The sequence below is a fragment of the Lonchura striata genome, chromosome 3 (assembly GCF_050655825.1).
Source record: "Lonchura striata isolate lonStrDom1 chromosome 3, ASM5065582v1, whole genome shotgun sequence".
NCBI classification, from domain to species: domain Eukaryota; kingdom Metazoa; phylum Chordata; class Aves; order Passeriformes; family Estrildidae; genus Lonchura; species Lonchura striata.
Window position 1 is genome coordinate 16,869,880 of NC_140705.1, and position 16,559 is coordinate 16,886,438.

General features: G+C 39.8%; 1 protein-coding gene across 1 annotated transcript; it reads left to right on the top strand.

Annotated features, from left to right (window-relative positions):
- The first annotated feature begins 4,861 nt into the window (after positions 1-4,861).
- Positions 4,862-12,304, top strand: CMPK2 (cytidine/uridine monophosphate kinase 2). The gene is made up of 5 exons (XM_021551242.4): positions 4,862-5,232; positions 5,570-5,684; positions 6,496-6,697; positions 7,861-8,094; positions 10,980-12,304. The coding sequence occupies exons 1-5, from the start codon at positions 5,137-5,139 to the stop codon at positions 11,098-11,100; spliced, it is 768 nt and encodes a 255-aa protein (XP_021406917.2). The 5' UTR covers positions 4,862-5,136; the 3' UTR covers positions 11,101-12,304.
- Positions 12,305-16,559: the final 4,255 nt, after the last annotated feature.

Consider the following 16,559-nt stretch of genomic DNA (forward strand, 5'->3'; position numbering starts at 1 on the left):
TGGCCAGAAAAATTAGGTAAAGAATCCTCGATGATTATCAATTACTCTTGACAAAAGATTTACATCTCATATCCAAACACTCTAAAATCATGTCAGAAAAATATTGTTCAATAAATCAGAAAGCTAAAACATTAGCATTTTTGGACTGTTCTTCTTTAAAAAACCACAGATCTCTGTTTCAAAGAACGAAACATGCAGAGAACTTTGCACCCAAGCATACTCAAAACTTCCTGTTCTTTGTAATTCTATCAGTGTTTCCTTAGAAAATGGCAATTATAGTTATTTTTACTTTTTTTCTCAACTATATGTTTTCAGACGACACTCTGCTTTACTGTGAAGCCTCTCAAAGTAAACCCAGACCAGGATGTGCCCCCTGCATATATACAAGTTCCAGCAGCATCAAGAAGGACATTCACATTTTATATCCCAAACTGTCTTAGCTCAGAGGCTCTACAGTGAGGCCTTCAAGAAAACACAAATGTGCATTTTAATGCACCAGCTTTGAATCTACAAGAAATACTGCAAGCAAGAACTGGAATGAAATTTTCTGTCCTGATGCCTTCTGGAAGAACCTCAGAAAAGCAAGCATAAATGTTCTTTGAAAATTGTAGGAAGTATGAATCCTTCCTCTGGCTTCCTACAGAAGCCATCTTACAATGGCTTCTCAGAAATAAAATGATGGAGTCTCAGAAATAAAAATGTTTCTGTTTTCCAAAGCTGTATCTAAAAACCCTTTAAAGACTAATAAAATTTTTCAAAAATTATTGAATAATGTTATTAACAGTGCACTAGATAATAAATAAGTACACAACTAACATGGAAGAATCCAAATGGATAAACATAGATAATGTTCTTGTGCCTAGTTGCTAGGAAAGCAAAACCTTTAAAACAACTATATATTTATTGAATTAATGTAATTTTATATTTGAAATACATATATTGCTTTCTCCAGAGTGGCCATTTGGCAGTTCCAGTCAAACAGTATTTTGCTAGGCAAACCAAACTACTGATACAAACCATTAACATAATCAAGGTTAAAGGAGGAGTCATATCAACGTCACCTGGGAGAACCAGAAACGGTCCAAGGACAACCAGGCAACTCATGCAAATCATGCAATGGCAGATGCAATTTTAGAATTTGATAAATGTATTACTTCTTGCTCTAGTCTCAGCTGGAAATGATCTAATTCTCATTGCATCTGCAGCACTATAAATGCAAATCTGTCAAGGACCTTGTACTTACAGTGACTCAGCTCTCCTTGCGATGAAAAAATCTGAGGGGATATTACCAAACAGAAACATATGCAATTAAGTTATGAAAGACATATGAAACAGGCAATATGATTATAGATATAGATTAGGCACATTTGAAAGAAGTCCACCATGGGCCCTTAATGGTATATATGTGATATCCCATTCAGGAAGTATTAAAAAGATGGTTTCTGTGATCTAGAGAAAAATCATAAAATTGTGGAATGATAGAATACCAGGCTGGGAGGGATCTCAAGTATCATCAGATCCTTTCTTGACAGAAGTATGTTGAGAGAAAAATCCTTAGTGTCCTTTCCATTGCCTTCCCCAAACATCTGGCAGTGGCCACTCTCATGGATGGAAGAGGAATCTCTTTTGGCCTGACACTACACTGACTTCTGTGTTCTTATGGTCTTATCCCCAAATCTTTTTCTTTACTGGAGTGCCCTTTACTGATATTCTTTCAAGTTTATTTTGCACTAAAAGAGCAGTTTTACAGTTTTATTTGCATATATTCTATGTACCTACACATTTTATGGGCCTTTGAGTTTTTCCTGCCTGTGTTATCAGACAGCTGTTTACAGGACTGCAGACTTAGATATATTTTAAACTTACAGGCTAATCAATTTCCATGCTTTGGTCTTTTCTTTTCTTTTCTTTTCTTTTCTTTTCTTTTCTTTTCTTTTCTTTTCTTTTCTTTTCTTTTCTTTTCTTTTCTTTTCTTTTCTTTTCTTTTCTTTTCTTTTCTTTTCTTTTCTTTTCTTTTCTTTTCTTTTCTTTTCTTTTCTTTTCTTTTCTTTTCTTTTCTTTTTTTTCTTTTTTTCTTTTTCCACTTTTTGTGGATCAAATATTTTCAATATTCATATGGCCTCTTGTTGTCTCTGTATCTCATCCCTGTAGTTTTATGTAAGCACAGTGGACATTCAAAGATGTAAAAATGCTCCTGCAAAGTGTTTTGTACATAATTAGCACATGTGTTCTTCAACATTTCTTCATATTATACAGAGGAAAAATTATAAAGGTCCTTGTAAAGAGACTGAAAAAGTCATACTGTCTTCACTGGTTTTAAATACAACAAAACATCTTGGGCATAAAAAGACAACTCTCTTTTCCTATATTTTTACTTGAATCCTGCAAGAGGGTACTTTAAAGTAATTAGGCAGGAAAATAGGCATCATATGCCTACTATGAATTATCTCATAAGCATATTATAAATTAAGGACTCACCACCAGCTTGGTTCAGGAAGAGTTGTAACAAGGTTTTATCAAGGCCATAAGATGGGAAAAGGGAGAAGAGAAAATGAAAGTAAGTGCATTCTATTTGTTCAGTAGAGAGGGGAAAGGCAGCAGTAGCATTGGAGAAAAATCAAACAAACAAACCAGAAAAAAAAAAATACAGACAGGAAAGAAGCTGAGAGGTCAGTGAGGGAAATGGCCAGCTTTACAAGCGCTTTTGAAATGAAACTTGGCTGAAAGTCAGTTGGACCTCGAGCAAACAAATGAACAGAAAATTGGCAGGTAAGTTTCAGTATAGATAAAGTTTCAGTATAGATAAAGGTGAGGCAGTGCAGATCCAAAAGAGTCATCAAAACCTTGTGTACCTGATGCTGAGCCCAGCAGTGGCACTTGAACTCAGGAAGGAAGGACATCTTAGTCACTGTTGCTTCTCCTTTGAAACCAATGGGTCTATTGGGAGGCAGCAGAGAAAAAAGTCAACTCAAAGCTTAGTATCACCCCAAAACAAGGTAGATTGCATTACTCTGCTGGTCTGTGAAACTGGTAAATGCAACCAAACCCTGACTAATGGTACAGTTCAGGTCTCCACATCTTGGCAGGACCTTACCATTAAAGAAGTTATCCTTGTTTCTAACTGATCAAGGAGATGAAGTATCTGCCTTACCAAGGGATAGAGGCTGTAATTTCTGACATGAAAAAGATGAAGGGGAAATCTGAGTGATCTTTAACAATCTTGTAGGTAATAAATAAATTGAATGTTGAACTGTTATTCACCAAAATTAGTAATATTATTTGAAAGGACACTTGTTGAAATAAGGATGTGAGTTTAAAATTTATAAAGTTTTTATGCAACAGTAGAACTGCTGGAATTGGGGAAACTCCACAGGGGTTTGTGGAGGTAGATTGTATCACAGAGTCAACAAGAGATTTAGCCAACTCCATAAGCAAGGGTCCACAACAGGTGCTGAAAGGGAAAGATGAAAATGTACTGTTTAACATTCCTAATTTGGTGACTGTGGAAACTGGAGGAGCACAAGTACTAGGAGAAGGGACCATGGATAAGACAGGCATGCACAGCGTGTCATTCTGCCAGACAAAATAATGGCTGAGAAGAAACCCTACTCTCAATCAGTGGATATTATTATGGTCTTAAAACCACCTATTGGCTTCCTGTATAATAAAGCATATTTTACCCTGTTTCTTCTTGTATCCATACCCAGATACCATAGCCATGTGTTTGAGTGACATGGAATGGTGCTGGAGTTCTCAGGTATGAAACAGCCTTAAAAAGAACCAAATGAATTTTGGTACATGATACGGGGACTGTATTGAAGAGCTTCCAAGCCTGTGTTCCCAGTTGTGGCTCTGGCCCAGACTTCCATGAGCTTCTTCGGGATGGGCAGTTTCCAGCTAGTACAGATGATTTGCAACTGGTACTGCCTACCAGCTGCTCCCCTCTCCCTACAGTTACAGTAAGTAAAAGTTATTTGTGCAAGTGTTTGAGATGACCAGAGGAAGACAAGTTTCTAAGGAATTTCTTGTAGAGTATATTAATTGAGAAAACATGTCAGAAGTTTGACTTTAGATACCTCTAAGCAGCAGTTCTCCAACTATTGAAAAAGAGAAGTTTTCTACAAAGATGCAGGTTCTCAAACATTTTAAGTTAGATCTTCTGAAAACTCAAAAACTACAATGTAGGCAATTTAGGCAATGTTACTCATAGCAGCTGTCACGAGACTGTCTGTGCTATTGCTATTTGCAGTGCTCCTGGTTCCTACATCTGAGCCGATGAAAGCTGAAATTCGCCATTGCAAAATTGCTTGAAAAATGAAAACAGGCTTCTAAAAGACCAGTTTATTCCAACAACTATTTGTGTCTGTTGGTTTTGTTACCAAGGCACTGAATAACCAAATAATGGAGGCAAGTTACTGATATGCCTGACAGCCCAGTCCTGCTTGGGCACTGCAACTCAACAAAGTAGTTCAGTTTGGGTTTGGACTTGTTTGTCATTTTGGGCCAGTTCTAAGCAGTGGAGTATATTTGCACTAATAATAATTTTTTTGTTTTAGAAGATCACCAGGATTCAGCCACGAGATCCCGTGGAAATGTGACCCTTTGCTGCTGGCAGGCGGGCAGGCCGGATCCCGAGGCTGGGACACGGGATTGCTGGCGCCCATCCGCGCACAGACCCATTCCCCGCGGGACCGAACCCGCTCAACCCGGGGCCAGTGACACGGGGTGGGGAAGGCAGAAGGGCGTTCCGAGGAGTTTCCCTCTGATCCGCGCCCGCCCCCGCAGACAGGCGCTTTCCCGGCCGGCCGGGCCAAGTTTCGTTTCCCGCTGGCTCCTCCTCCGCCTCCACCCGGACCCTCGGCTCTGCCGCTGGCCCGGCTCGCTGCTCCCGGCTCCCGGCTCCCGGCTCGCGGCTCCCGGCTCACGGATCGCGGCTCCCGGTTTGCTGCTCCCGGCTCCCCGGCTCGCTGCTCCCGGCTCCCGGTTTGCTGCTCCCGGCTCCCCGGCTCGCTGCTCCCGGATCCCGGCTCGCTGCTCCCGGCTCCCGGCTCGCGGCTCCCGGCTCCCGGCTCGCGGCTCCCGGTTTGCTGCTCCCGGCTCCCCGGCTCGCTGCTCACGGCTCGCCGGCTCCCGGCGATGCTGGGGCGCTGCGCCCCGGGCTCCCCGTGCCCCCGACCCGTGGCCCGTGCCCTGCCGCCCTCCGCCAGCGCCCTCCGCCAGCGCCTGCGCCAGGTCAGCACCGCGGGCGCGGAGCCCCGCTCGGCTCTCCAGCGCCGTGGGGCGGGCGGGTGCCAAGGGAACGAGAGGTAATCGTTTTAAACGAAGGGAGGGCAGGTTCTGACCAGATGTAAGGAAGAAGTTTTTTACGATGAGGGTGGTGAAACACTGACATAGGTTGCCCGGAGCGGTGATGGATGTCCCATCTCTTGAAACATTCCGGGTCAGGTTGGACGGGGCTCTAATAGACCTGATCTAGTTTAGGATGGTCCAGTGCTCTGCATGGGGGTTGGACTAGATGGTCTTTAAAGGTCCCTTCCGACCCAACGCATTCTGCGATCTCTCCTTGCAGTGTGCAGAACGGATCCCAGAGGCTGAAGCAGTACTCGACCTGCTGGAGAAATGCCCAGAGCACCAAAAAAAGGGAAGTTTTCCCGTCATAGTTTTTGAGGGGCTGGATGCCACAGGTAAGAGCAACATGTGGTTGAAGAACCTCAGATGAGAAATTGTTGAAAGGAGCAGCTGCTACTGTTTTTATTAGGCATAAATCTTTAAAATAAAATTTTAAAAATCTCGGAAACCTGTGACAGATAAGGAATTAATAATTACAAATATCAATCTGTCTTCTCTTACTTGTAAAAGATTACTGTATGCTAATTTACATTCAGTGGTTTATTCCTTACCTATAGAAATTAAAGAATACAGAGTGGAGTACTGAAAATTAAATTTCTTGTTCAGATGATGAAACATACTTTTACTGGAGAGTTTTCAAATAAATGTACTAAACTAGTGGTAGTCTGGGGAACTGCCAGCAGTTTGTCTAAGAAATATTACTTGCTTCTGACTAGCTTTGTTTTTTTAACTTGTCAGTTAAAGAGAACTGAAAATCCTTATAAAAAGAAGGAATTGGATAACCAGCATGGGAACATTTACATAAATTGCAACTGAGAAAAAATATTATAAATTAATATATATGGAAATTGCCATGAATATATAGAGAAATTGACATGCACCTAATGCATTTAAGGGAGTGAAAACTGAAAACTGGCTAAAGGAAGGGCTGGAAGGCCCAGAGAGCAGGAAAGGGAGTAATAATTCCTGCAACCAGACTCAGAATCATTTTCCACTGGAAACCTTATGACAAGATGCTCAGGTTAGATATTCAGATGTCAGAACCTGTACGCCACATGAACAGACACGAGCGTTTTTCAGTTTTTAAAACTCAGGTGTATCTGGTAAATAATATAATGAATGTTTCCTTCTGTGAATGAAATGCAGGTAAAACCACAGTGACCCAGGCTGTTAAGGACGCCTTGAATGGCATTCTGCTGCGGTCCCCACCAGCCTGCATCAGCCAGTGGAGGACTGTATTTGATGATGAGCCAACACCCATTAAAAGAGCATTTTATGCTGCAGGCAACTACATTCTGGCTTCAGAGATTGCAAAAGCATCCACACAGGCACCTGTGATCATAGACAGGTTTGTGTATTTAAGAAGCCCTCTTATATCAGTGCCATCATACAATTGTTCAGTGTTACAAGCAGTCAGTGATCATCTCTGTGTTTCTTCAGGGGTTTTGTTTTGGTTTTTTTTTTTGTAGTTTGTTTAGGGTTTTTTTGGAAGCACTCTGCAGAGAGTCAGATAAATATTATATCTTCTAAAGAGTAACACTTATGAGAACAGTAAAATAGGGAACTTCAATCACTGTAATACTCATAACTAGCTTTAGGACGCATGAAAATTGTTACATCTTCAGTTAGGAATAGTGAAGGAACAGATTGTGCATCCTGAGCTAAACCAGTGTTTTGTGACAAACCAGAGGAGACTGTGGGCTGCTGCTCATGGATAGTCATTGTCATCTCTAAGATGCGTCTCAGATATAGGTGGATTGGAATGACTGAGTTTTAGGTAGACTTGCTCTTTCTGAATTTAAACACAGAGATATGCTTCCCACTTTTTTGTTTGTGTTATTTCTGGTTTTCACTAACTGTGTAGGCAGCTTACATTATTAGGGTTCATAAAAAAGTCTAGATGTACTTTGAACCCTCTGGCTTATTTCAGTAGGTGTACTGTAACCTTGGGCTAGAACACACACACACATACACATATACGTTGTTTGCATGTGAGTGCTATTTTCAATCAGCCCCAAATCCACTGAAATGTATCAAACACAATGCCTTGTAGTGGGGAGAATGTTAAATGCATGTGAGATTAGTAACATTAGTAATGCCTATGTTCATTGACATGTTTTTGAAGACTGCATGTTCTCTGCCAAATCTATTGCAGTAAGTAGGATGGGAACCACAAAAAAGGGGACTCAGAGTAAAGGATTTTGAGATATATTGTAACTCTTCTTTGACCTGTCTCAATATATGAGGAGACTTTCTTTTGATAGGAATATCTGAAACAGTCTCTACATAATGTTTTAATTAATAGTTCACATTAACTCTGAATAATGCACTATTATCATTGTTAAGAAATAATGGATAGCACAGAACTGTTATTCAGATTTCCCTTCAAAGCCACGGTGTCATCTACCTCATCATTATTGACTTGTTATAATGCCAACTGTCTCCTATATTATTGAAAAATTAATGTTCTCTTTAAAATTTCTCTCTCTCCATTTTGTACTTTCCTGACAGATACTGGCACAGCACAGCTGCCTACGCGATTGCCACTGAAACAAGTGAGAAAGTCCAGGATCTTCCACCAGCTCAAGATGAGGTGTATCAGTGGCCTGAGGATCTTCTTAAACCTGATCTTGTTCTTCTCCTGACTGTTAACCCTGAAGAACGAGCCCGGAGACTTCAGCATCGCGGGTTGGAGAAAACAAAGGAGGAAGCTGAGTTGGAAGCTAACAGCTTGTTTCGCCAAAGGTAGCCTTTAATGGGGAATAAGAGGCTGGAGGCAAACTTGGCTCCTGTGGAATCAATAACAAATGTGACTCTCACATTATTGGGACAAGAATTTCCACAAGAATTTCCTCTGTATAAGCTTTTGGTTTAAGCTTTTTTTGTTTGGGTTTTTTTTTTTTTTTTTTTTTTTGGAAAGAATGCATGTCTGTTAGGAAGGGTAAATTCTAGCATCTTTCTCAGTGAGGTCATGAATGAGATGGACTTAAGAGTTCCAGGACTGGTAGGCAAAAAGTTGAAACACACAGCTTCCTCAGGAAATTCTGGAACTGAGCTCCAGATTAAGAGAATAAAATTAAAACATCCTCTTCTATATGTCATTAATTGTGCAGAGTGTTTCAGGTACCACTATAGTCAATATATTCAATGGAGCCTTCAAAGTGATTAATCTCACCACTCATTTGGAGCTCAGTGATCTAAACTTAAGTATCTAAAGCCTTTTGATATAAGATGTGATGCAGAACCTGTGGACATTTTCTGGGCTAGGAACTGGAAGCTAAATGAGATAGTTCAGAGCATCTCAAGCAGTACTAGGTACATTAACTTAAGCAAATGAACGGCACCCTAGGTATCCTACTTCAGGGTGTGCTGAACTGCTATCTAGGCTCTGCCAAATGTATTGATTAGATCATCTTTGTCTATGGTGGAAACTCAAATACCCAGTGTTCGTGTAGACAGCTCAGTAGAGACACTTGAATATTGGTTTCCATATCTACAAGCAGGGCTGAAATCTACCTTTAGACTTTTAAATTTCTGGTGATAGAATGACTTAAAAATATTGTAAAGTCAAAAGTAGCTATAATTTGTGAAGCCAAAGTGGCTTTACAAAGGGGATATTTTGCCTGACAAATTCAACATTGGTGAATGAGGCAGAGTAACTGATGACATCTGCTGGGACTTCTGCAAAGTATTTGACAGTGTCCCACATGACATCCTCATCTTCAGATTTGAGAGACATGGATTTGATCAATGGACCATTCAGTGAATGAAGAATTGTCTGGATGGCAGCACACAAAGAGTCATGGCCAAGATCTTGCTGTCCACATGGGAACCAAAGACAAGTGGTGTCCCCTGGGTAGCTACTGGGGCTGATACTATTCAGCATCTTTTTGGTGACATGGACAGTGGAAGCGAGTGTACCCTCAGCAGATGTGCAGACAAGACCAAACTGTGTGGTGCAGTGGATATATGGGAGGGAAGGAACGCCATCCAGAGGAACCTGGACAGGCCTGAGAGGTGGGCCTGTGTAAACTTCATGAAATTCAACAAAGGGAAGTACAATGTCCAACACCTGGGTCGTGGCAATCCCAAGCATATCTACAGGTTGGATGGGGAAGTGATTGAGAGTGCCCTTCAGAGAAAGACTTGATGGTGATGGTTGATGAAAAACTCATCATGAGCTGGCAATGTGCACTCACAGCCCAGAACGCCAGCTGTGCCCTGGGCTGCATCTGTGCACCATGGCCAGCAGGTTGAACCAGGGGATTCTCCTCCTATACATTGCTCTTGTGATACCCCACCTAAAGTGCTGAGTCCAGTTTTGATGTCTCCAACCTAAGAAAAACATGGAATTGTTGGAGCAAGCTCAGAGGAGGGTCACAAAGAACTGGAGCACCTCCTCTATAAAAGCAGACTGAGAAAGGGGGTGCTGTTCAGCCTGGAAAAGAGAAGGCTGAGTGGACACTTCATAGCAACCTTCCAGTATCTGAAATGGCCTAGAGGGAAGCCAGAGAGGGACTCTTCATCAGGAACTGTAGAGGTAGAACAAGGAGTAATGGATACAGATGGAAAGAGAGGGAATTTATGTTAGCTATTATGAAGAAACTTTTCACTGTGAGGGTGGTGAGATACTGAAACAGGTTTCCCAGAGATGCTGTGGATGCCCCAACTCTGTCAGAGTTCCAAGTCAGGTTGGATAAGGCCTTAAGCAACTTGGTCTGGAAGGGAGATGATTAGATGATTTTTCAGGTCCATTCCAGCCCCTTAACATTCTGTGATTCTGCGATTGCTTAATTTTGACAGAAACGCTGTGTGGACACACAGTTTGTATAGTGGGACCTGCAGAGGGATGAGTTAGCTAGGGAACATACTGCCATTTAAGCATCTTTTACATTTTAATTCTTTTACAGCATATTTGTGTCAGAAAGCTTTTAGTTACTTCTACCTGTTTATTATGTCAATCTGAATATGAGAATATCCAGAATCTTCCTTGGTTTGTCTTGTGACTTCTGTCCTAAATAGCATTATGAGAACATAATATTATGGTCCCATAATATTAAAAATATTATCTCTCAAAGACTAAATGTGGGAGAGTTTTTCATTAGGCTTATAGCCTAAGTGGGGAGGTTTTCATTCTGTATTTTATCCTGTTATTCATCTGCTTAATTGATCAGAGGAAGGGGTCGAAGGATACGTCAACTCTGTAATCTAATGAGTCAAAGCTGAGATCAATGTGTACAACTAACTACACAATGCAATGCCATATAGTTCAGAGATACCTTAGCAGAAACAGAAAAAATTTAATTTGGGCACAAGAAGCAGACTGTCCACTCTACTGCTATACCAGACTATTCAGTGATAAGCCATAAAGAAAGAAATACTTTATGCCATGCCTTGTTAATATGGCTGGAGCTCTGGGAATCAATGTCAAGGAAACTACGTGGTTTGAGATTTACATTGTAATAGTTACGAATGGTTTATTGCTCTTTGCAAGAGATTTCATTCTTAGCTTCCTATTAGATTTTCTATCCTCTGTCTCTGCAATGTGAGCACTGTCTTCTGAGACTGACAACTGATTTAATTTCATATCCCTGTATTTTGAAGTCTAATTTCTCTTGTTTTGGTTTTAGTGTTGAAGAGTCATACAAAAGGATGGTGAATCCTGTATGCCAAGAGGTTGATGCCAGCCCCTCCAAGGAAGAGGTTCTCAAGACTGTTCTACAATTAATTAAGAAACACTGTGCTTTTTAAAAGAAAATTTTAAACTGTAGTAGCACTTAAAAGATACTTTTTATTGCCCCACTGGTTTTGGTACTTAAAAATGTACAGTCATGTGTTTTGTCTCATAGAAATACTGAATACAGTTTTATTCTGTCTACAGTAATCTGTGCAGGGTATCTGTTTAGTTGTTGCTACTCTACTTTTCTGTATAAGGCAAAATACTATTCACGTCATTCAGCATTCTTAGTAAAGAAACAAACATACTACAGTCATGTATGAAGTGCCTCAGTGCTTTTCTGACACCAGGACATTTTGAGATGCTATCATGTTGCATCTTCATCACCAGGAGAACCTATTCCCCAATCCATTGTGTACCAAAATTTGCTGCACTGCATCAGGAGATTAGATGCCCAAGAGAGGCTGAAATATCAGCACTAAAACCATGAAATGATCATAGCATTTAGGAACAGAAAATCGTGCCCAGTGTTGAGTTTTTTTTTTTTTTTTTTTGGAATAGAAGATGAGCAGCTGTTGCTGTGATGGGAATCCTGGAAAAAAAAAGTGTTGTAAATGAGTGCCAGTAAACACCAAGGGCTCTAAGTAATAAAGTCCAAATCTGTTTATATATTCAAATAAAATATCAATTATTTTCAGAGGGAAACCAGAAAATGCCAGCAAATGAGAAACAGAGACTTGAGGAGAACCCAAAATTAAAAACTTATAAATGATCACTAAAGTATTTTTAAACAAAATTTTTCTTTATCCTATTAATATTTGTTAATGAGATCTAGTATTCTTTTGAGAGAATGTGAAATGAAAAACTATAGAGATTCTGAGCAATGGGAATGATTGCACTTTTTCAGTTCATCTTTCTTTTTGTGTGGGTGTTTGAGCAGGTTGAATGTGAAAGCAGGCTACATCAAGACTTCAGGTCTGCAAAAGCTTATTTTTATGTATATTAGTTTAACTATTGTTACTCCTAAGTGTAAAAGTAAAACATATGTATAAGCCTTTGTGAGACCAGAAAAAATCACAGTTCCATAAAAAAAATCTTAAAATGTAAATTTGATTTAGAACACTTTTACTTACTTTCCTGTTTTAAACAAGTGCAATTATCAATGAATCTGTCTTCTAAATAAAAACATACTTGGTACTGTAATTCTTATATCCAGTCTGTATATACAAGGTGATAGAAAGAAAAACTTCTAAAAATACATTTTATTCATGCACTGTTTAATGGTTTTGAGTATGTTATTAATTTATTATATAATTTATACATTCTATACATTTATAAATTCTAGAAATAGATGCTGTTTTGTTTCGTATAATATTTTTATTTCAGCAGCCTTTGGATATGCCATGCAGCAAACTGAAAATGCATACTTGTAGATGCTCCAATTATTCTAGAAATTATAAGGCATTCAGGTACTCAGACGATAGAGGAAAATCTTATATAGAAGACACTACTGCATATGAATGATCAGGGTGCAAATATGTGCCTGTCCTAAATATTTTGTAGTCTTAGCTTGTCCAGGTAAAAGATCACATGGCCTGAGAAATTCCACTTGCCCTTTCTCCTTATGCAAACTAGCACATGAAGCCAGACTTTACGGATTTTGATGCTGTGTTCTTAGAAGTGTAGGTTTGTATTTGCAAAGGTGCTGGTAATATATATCTGCAAAAACTGACATCAGACATTATCAATTACACACATGCAGAATATATTCACAGTCTAAATTTATCTAGAACCCAAAGCTACTGATGCAGACTAGGAGCACAGCAAAGCAAGGCAGAAAAAACAAACATTCCCCTTTTCAAACCTTTGTTAGAATTAAAGGTCTGCAAGTAGCTTGTGCCACATGCTTTATGTTAATTTGCAGACCCACTCCCATACTTCCCATTCCTGTGGCATTCCTGCCAGATTTTTGTCCACAATATCTAAAAATACTGCATTTCATTTACATTTAGGACAAATCACAGAATCCAAAAAAAATGGCTTAGGTTAGAAGGGACTTTAAGGATCATTTAGTTCCAAACCCCCTGCGGTGGGCTGGGGTTCCACCCACTAGATCCAGTTACTCAGGGGCCCATTAAACCTGGACTTGAACACATCCAGGGATGAGGCATCCTCAACTTCTCTGGGCAATCTGTTTCAGTGCCTCAACAGCCTCGCAGAAAAGAATTTCTTCCAATTATCTAATCTAAATCTCCCCTCTTTTAGTTCAAAACTATTTAACCTTGTCCTGTCACTATCTGCCATGTGAAAAGTTATTCTTCCTCTTGTTTATAAGACCCTTTTAGGTACTGGAGGCTGTTTCAAGATCTCCCAAAGCATTCACTTCTCCAGGCTGAACACCCCAGCTCTCTCAGCCTGCCTTTGTAGGAGAGGTGCTCCAGCCCTCTTATCTCATTTATGGCCTCCTCTGGGCCCACAGAGATGTTCAAATGTGAAGTTTGCCAATGACTCCTGGTGCACAGGCAGGTCTGGAGAGGAGCAGCAGGAATACACGAATGGCCATCCTGCTCCCAGCAAGAGCATCACCTGGGCTAGAAACCGACAGAAACTTTTGCTGGACAGTTTGATGGCCACCAGAGGTCAGGATTTTTGTTTTAGTGTTTGAAAGATCTGTAATCTTCAAGTATTTCCATGCAGATTCAGAAATTTAGGCTGTTCCTCGGCACGTAAAAGTGTTCTTCTGCAGCTTTGGAGGATGCTTGCTGTGTAGGAAATCCTGTGTAAGGCAGGTTAAGCCATGACACAGCGCAGGCCCATGGCCACCAGCCTCTGCCAGGCAGTCCTGAGCATGGCCAGCCTGGAGAGCATCCCTGGCCAGCCCATGCTGGACACCAGGAGTTAGTAACAGAGAAAGACTGCTCTCTGTCACCCTCAGGGCTGAAAACATGCCAAAGCCTGTTTCATTTATTACTATGATTACATTCATTACTATTACTATTAGTAATTTAATAATTTATTGATTCACTAGCTTTAGAATATAGTCCGGCAAAGACTCTAATGTTACAGTTCTCAGAGCATTTGGGTCATTAGGCCAGTAAATTACACAAAAGAAACTGAATCTCAAGTTTTGCAATTATTCTGTTAAAGCCAGTGAATTCAGCCCTTACTCAATAATAAATGCAATTTGTAAAATTTAGCTGTTTCTTGAAGGATGAAACAATACTTCTGTTGTTGTCAGATTAAGCTTTGTATACTTTTCAGTTTATTAAAAAAAGAGTTTTAAATTAATTTTTCAATAAATTCATTTTTTATTATTTATTTTATTTTATATTGTATATTTTATTTCATAAAACACACTATAGTATTTCAAGCATCTCCATCTCATTTTTAATATAATTTTCTTCAATTTTTTTGGTATAGAAGGGAATAGGTGCTAAAATAAAATGGTATTCAGTTGTCTAAACATAGCCATCCACAGCAGTTAGTCTCCCTAAAGTATCTGAGATGTCTGCGTGGGGGTGCCAGATATGACACGAGACATTTGGTTGAGCTGTTGATCTGCAGAGTGGCAGCTGGAGGCCTGCAGGGATACCATATGGTGCCTAAAATGGCACTATTCACCCATTTAAACAGTGAGAGGGTTAGAGAGCAGCAGTGCAGCCTCTTTGGGTTGAGTCTACATTAGCAGGTGTCCTGGAACAAGTGGGGATGATCTGTAGCACAGAGGAGCTGGCACGGGGGACCCAGGGTGTTCCCTCTCTGTATTTCAGGTTTATTTTAGACCATCTATAATCCGGTGACATTGACTGCCCTCATATTAGCAGCTGTAGTGCAGTAAGTGCACTCCTACACCAGATTTTTTTGTGTAGATTTGTCTGGATGGAGTCCAGTTGATAGATGCCAGGATGGTTTCAGCACATGAAGCAAAGAGTGGTAAGGATGGGTGGTCAGGAGGAAAGCTGCCACAATGCTCTGCTGGTTCAAGCTCAAGTTCTAATGTGGATATATTGTGTAGAGGAGATGTAGAAGCAAATCAGATCTCTGGGAAAGGTTTTCTTGGAGTCAAAACAGACTTTGGGGCCAGTTTCATCAGCATTCTAATTGAGGGCTAAGTTGGAACATGCTACAGTTTCTTTGGTCCATATTCCTGGGCTGCCTGCCAGATATAACCTCTGGGCAGGCACAAAGATTGAATTTTGGAGCGGGTTTGACCCCATCCTGCCATAGCATGAGGTATAGCTGTGGCCTCACACAGTGTATCAGTAGCAAATGCTGCTGTCAGCTTGAGAGGTGAGGAAGCTACTTGCAAGCAAATACCAAATTTCAGGAATGAAATATAAGGCAGATGTTTAGCCATTCCCCTCCCAAATTTTAAGTTTGCAAGACAATTTCCACAAAGTCAGAGGCTAGGAGGTGACTTGAGAGCTCTCTCAGAAGGCATGACATATCCATCTCCACTACATCTATAGTTTCAAACTCATTATTTTCACCATTATTTTCTGTAGAGTCACCAAGCAATTTTATATGCAAACTGATATTTTATCAAGTAGGAGTTCACTAGTGCCTGGAACAAGCACATGGAAGCTAGAGAGGCCAATTCTTTGCTAGATTTTCTTCACTGAATCTGTGCCTTTTCCCCACAGCATTACCAGCTTCTAAAAATTTGTTGCAAACTGTGCATGCTGCTTCTGCTATCAATTCCTGCCTTTTCAGAGGCAGAAGAGTCAGGACACTCAATGGGACTTTGATGAAAGAAAATATGTCTCTCTCAAAGTTCATGATAAACAAAGCACCCAAGGAGTTTTTATTTTTATTTTTATTTATTTTTATTTTTATTTTTATTTTTATTTTTATTTTTATTTTTATTTTTATTTTTATTTTTATTTTTATTTTTATTTTTATTTTTATTTTTATTTTTATTTTTATTTTTATTTTTATTTTCTTTTTTACTTTTTCCTGCTTATTCAGTCTCAGTTACCATACTTCATTAATTTGAATAGTTGAAGAAACTTTTAAGTTGTTGCTGCAGGGGGCTGCACTGACTTTGATCTTTTTAATAGAAAGCTTTCTTTAATAAAATTAAATCAGCTCTTTTGTAAAGACAAAGATCATCACCCTCTGGCTTAACTTAACTAAACAGATGTAAGGTTTATGTAAATATGCAGTCAGTGCAATTTTATAAAATAAAAGCTAGAATACCTTGCCATTAGTGTAAAAATGCATTTTGTGTTAGCAGCTGGCCAATCATGACATTTTTTTCAGCCATAAAAGTGCATGTTATGTACTCCAAAGCAGGGGAAATATGGTGAAAAATGCTATGTCTGCAACCTCATTGCTTATGAAAATACCCAGACAGAAAAGCTGCACTTTAAGCATGTGGCAAATACAAAATTAATTCCAGTATGGTTAATTTACTTTTCCTGCTGCTCTCCCCTCCCTGGAGCCACTTACACTGGTGAAAGATTAGTGCAGGCTGCAGAATTGCTGGGCTTTCAGTTTTATTTAATGAAAGGTGTTGTAACCAAGTAGGCAC

What these genes read in the sequence shown, in the direction of transcription:
- CMPK2 (XM_021551242.4), top strand. Translation starts at nt 5,137, where the DNA reads ATGCTGGGGCGCTGCGCCCCGGGCTCCCCGTGCCCCCGACCCGTGGCC. An exon ending in TCCGCCAGCGCCTGCGCCAG is followed by an intron (nt 5,233 to 5,569) that starts GTCAGCACCGCG and finishes CTCTCCTTGCAG; the next exon opens with TGTGCAGAACGGATCCCAGA. An exon ending in GCACCTGTGATCATAGACAG is followed by an intron (nt 6,698 to 7,860) that starts GTTTGTGTATTT and finishes CTTTCCTGACAG; the next exon opens with ATACTGGCACAGCACAGCTG.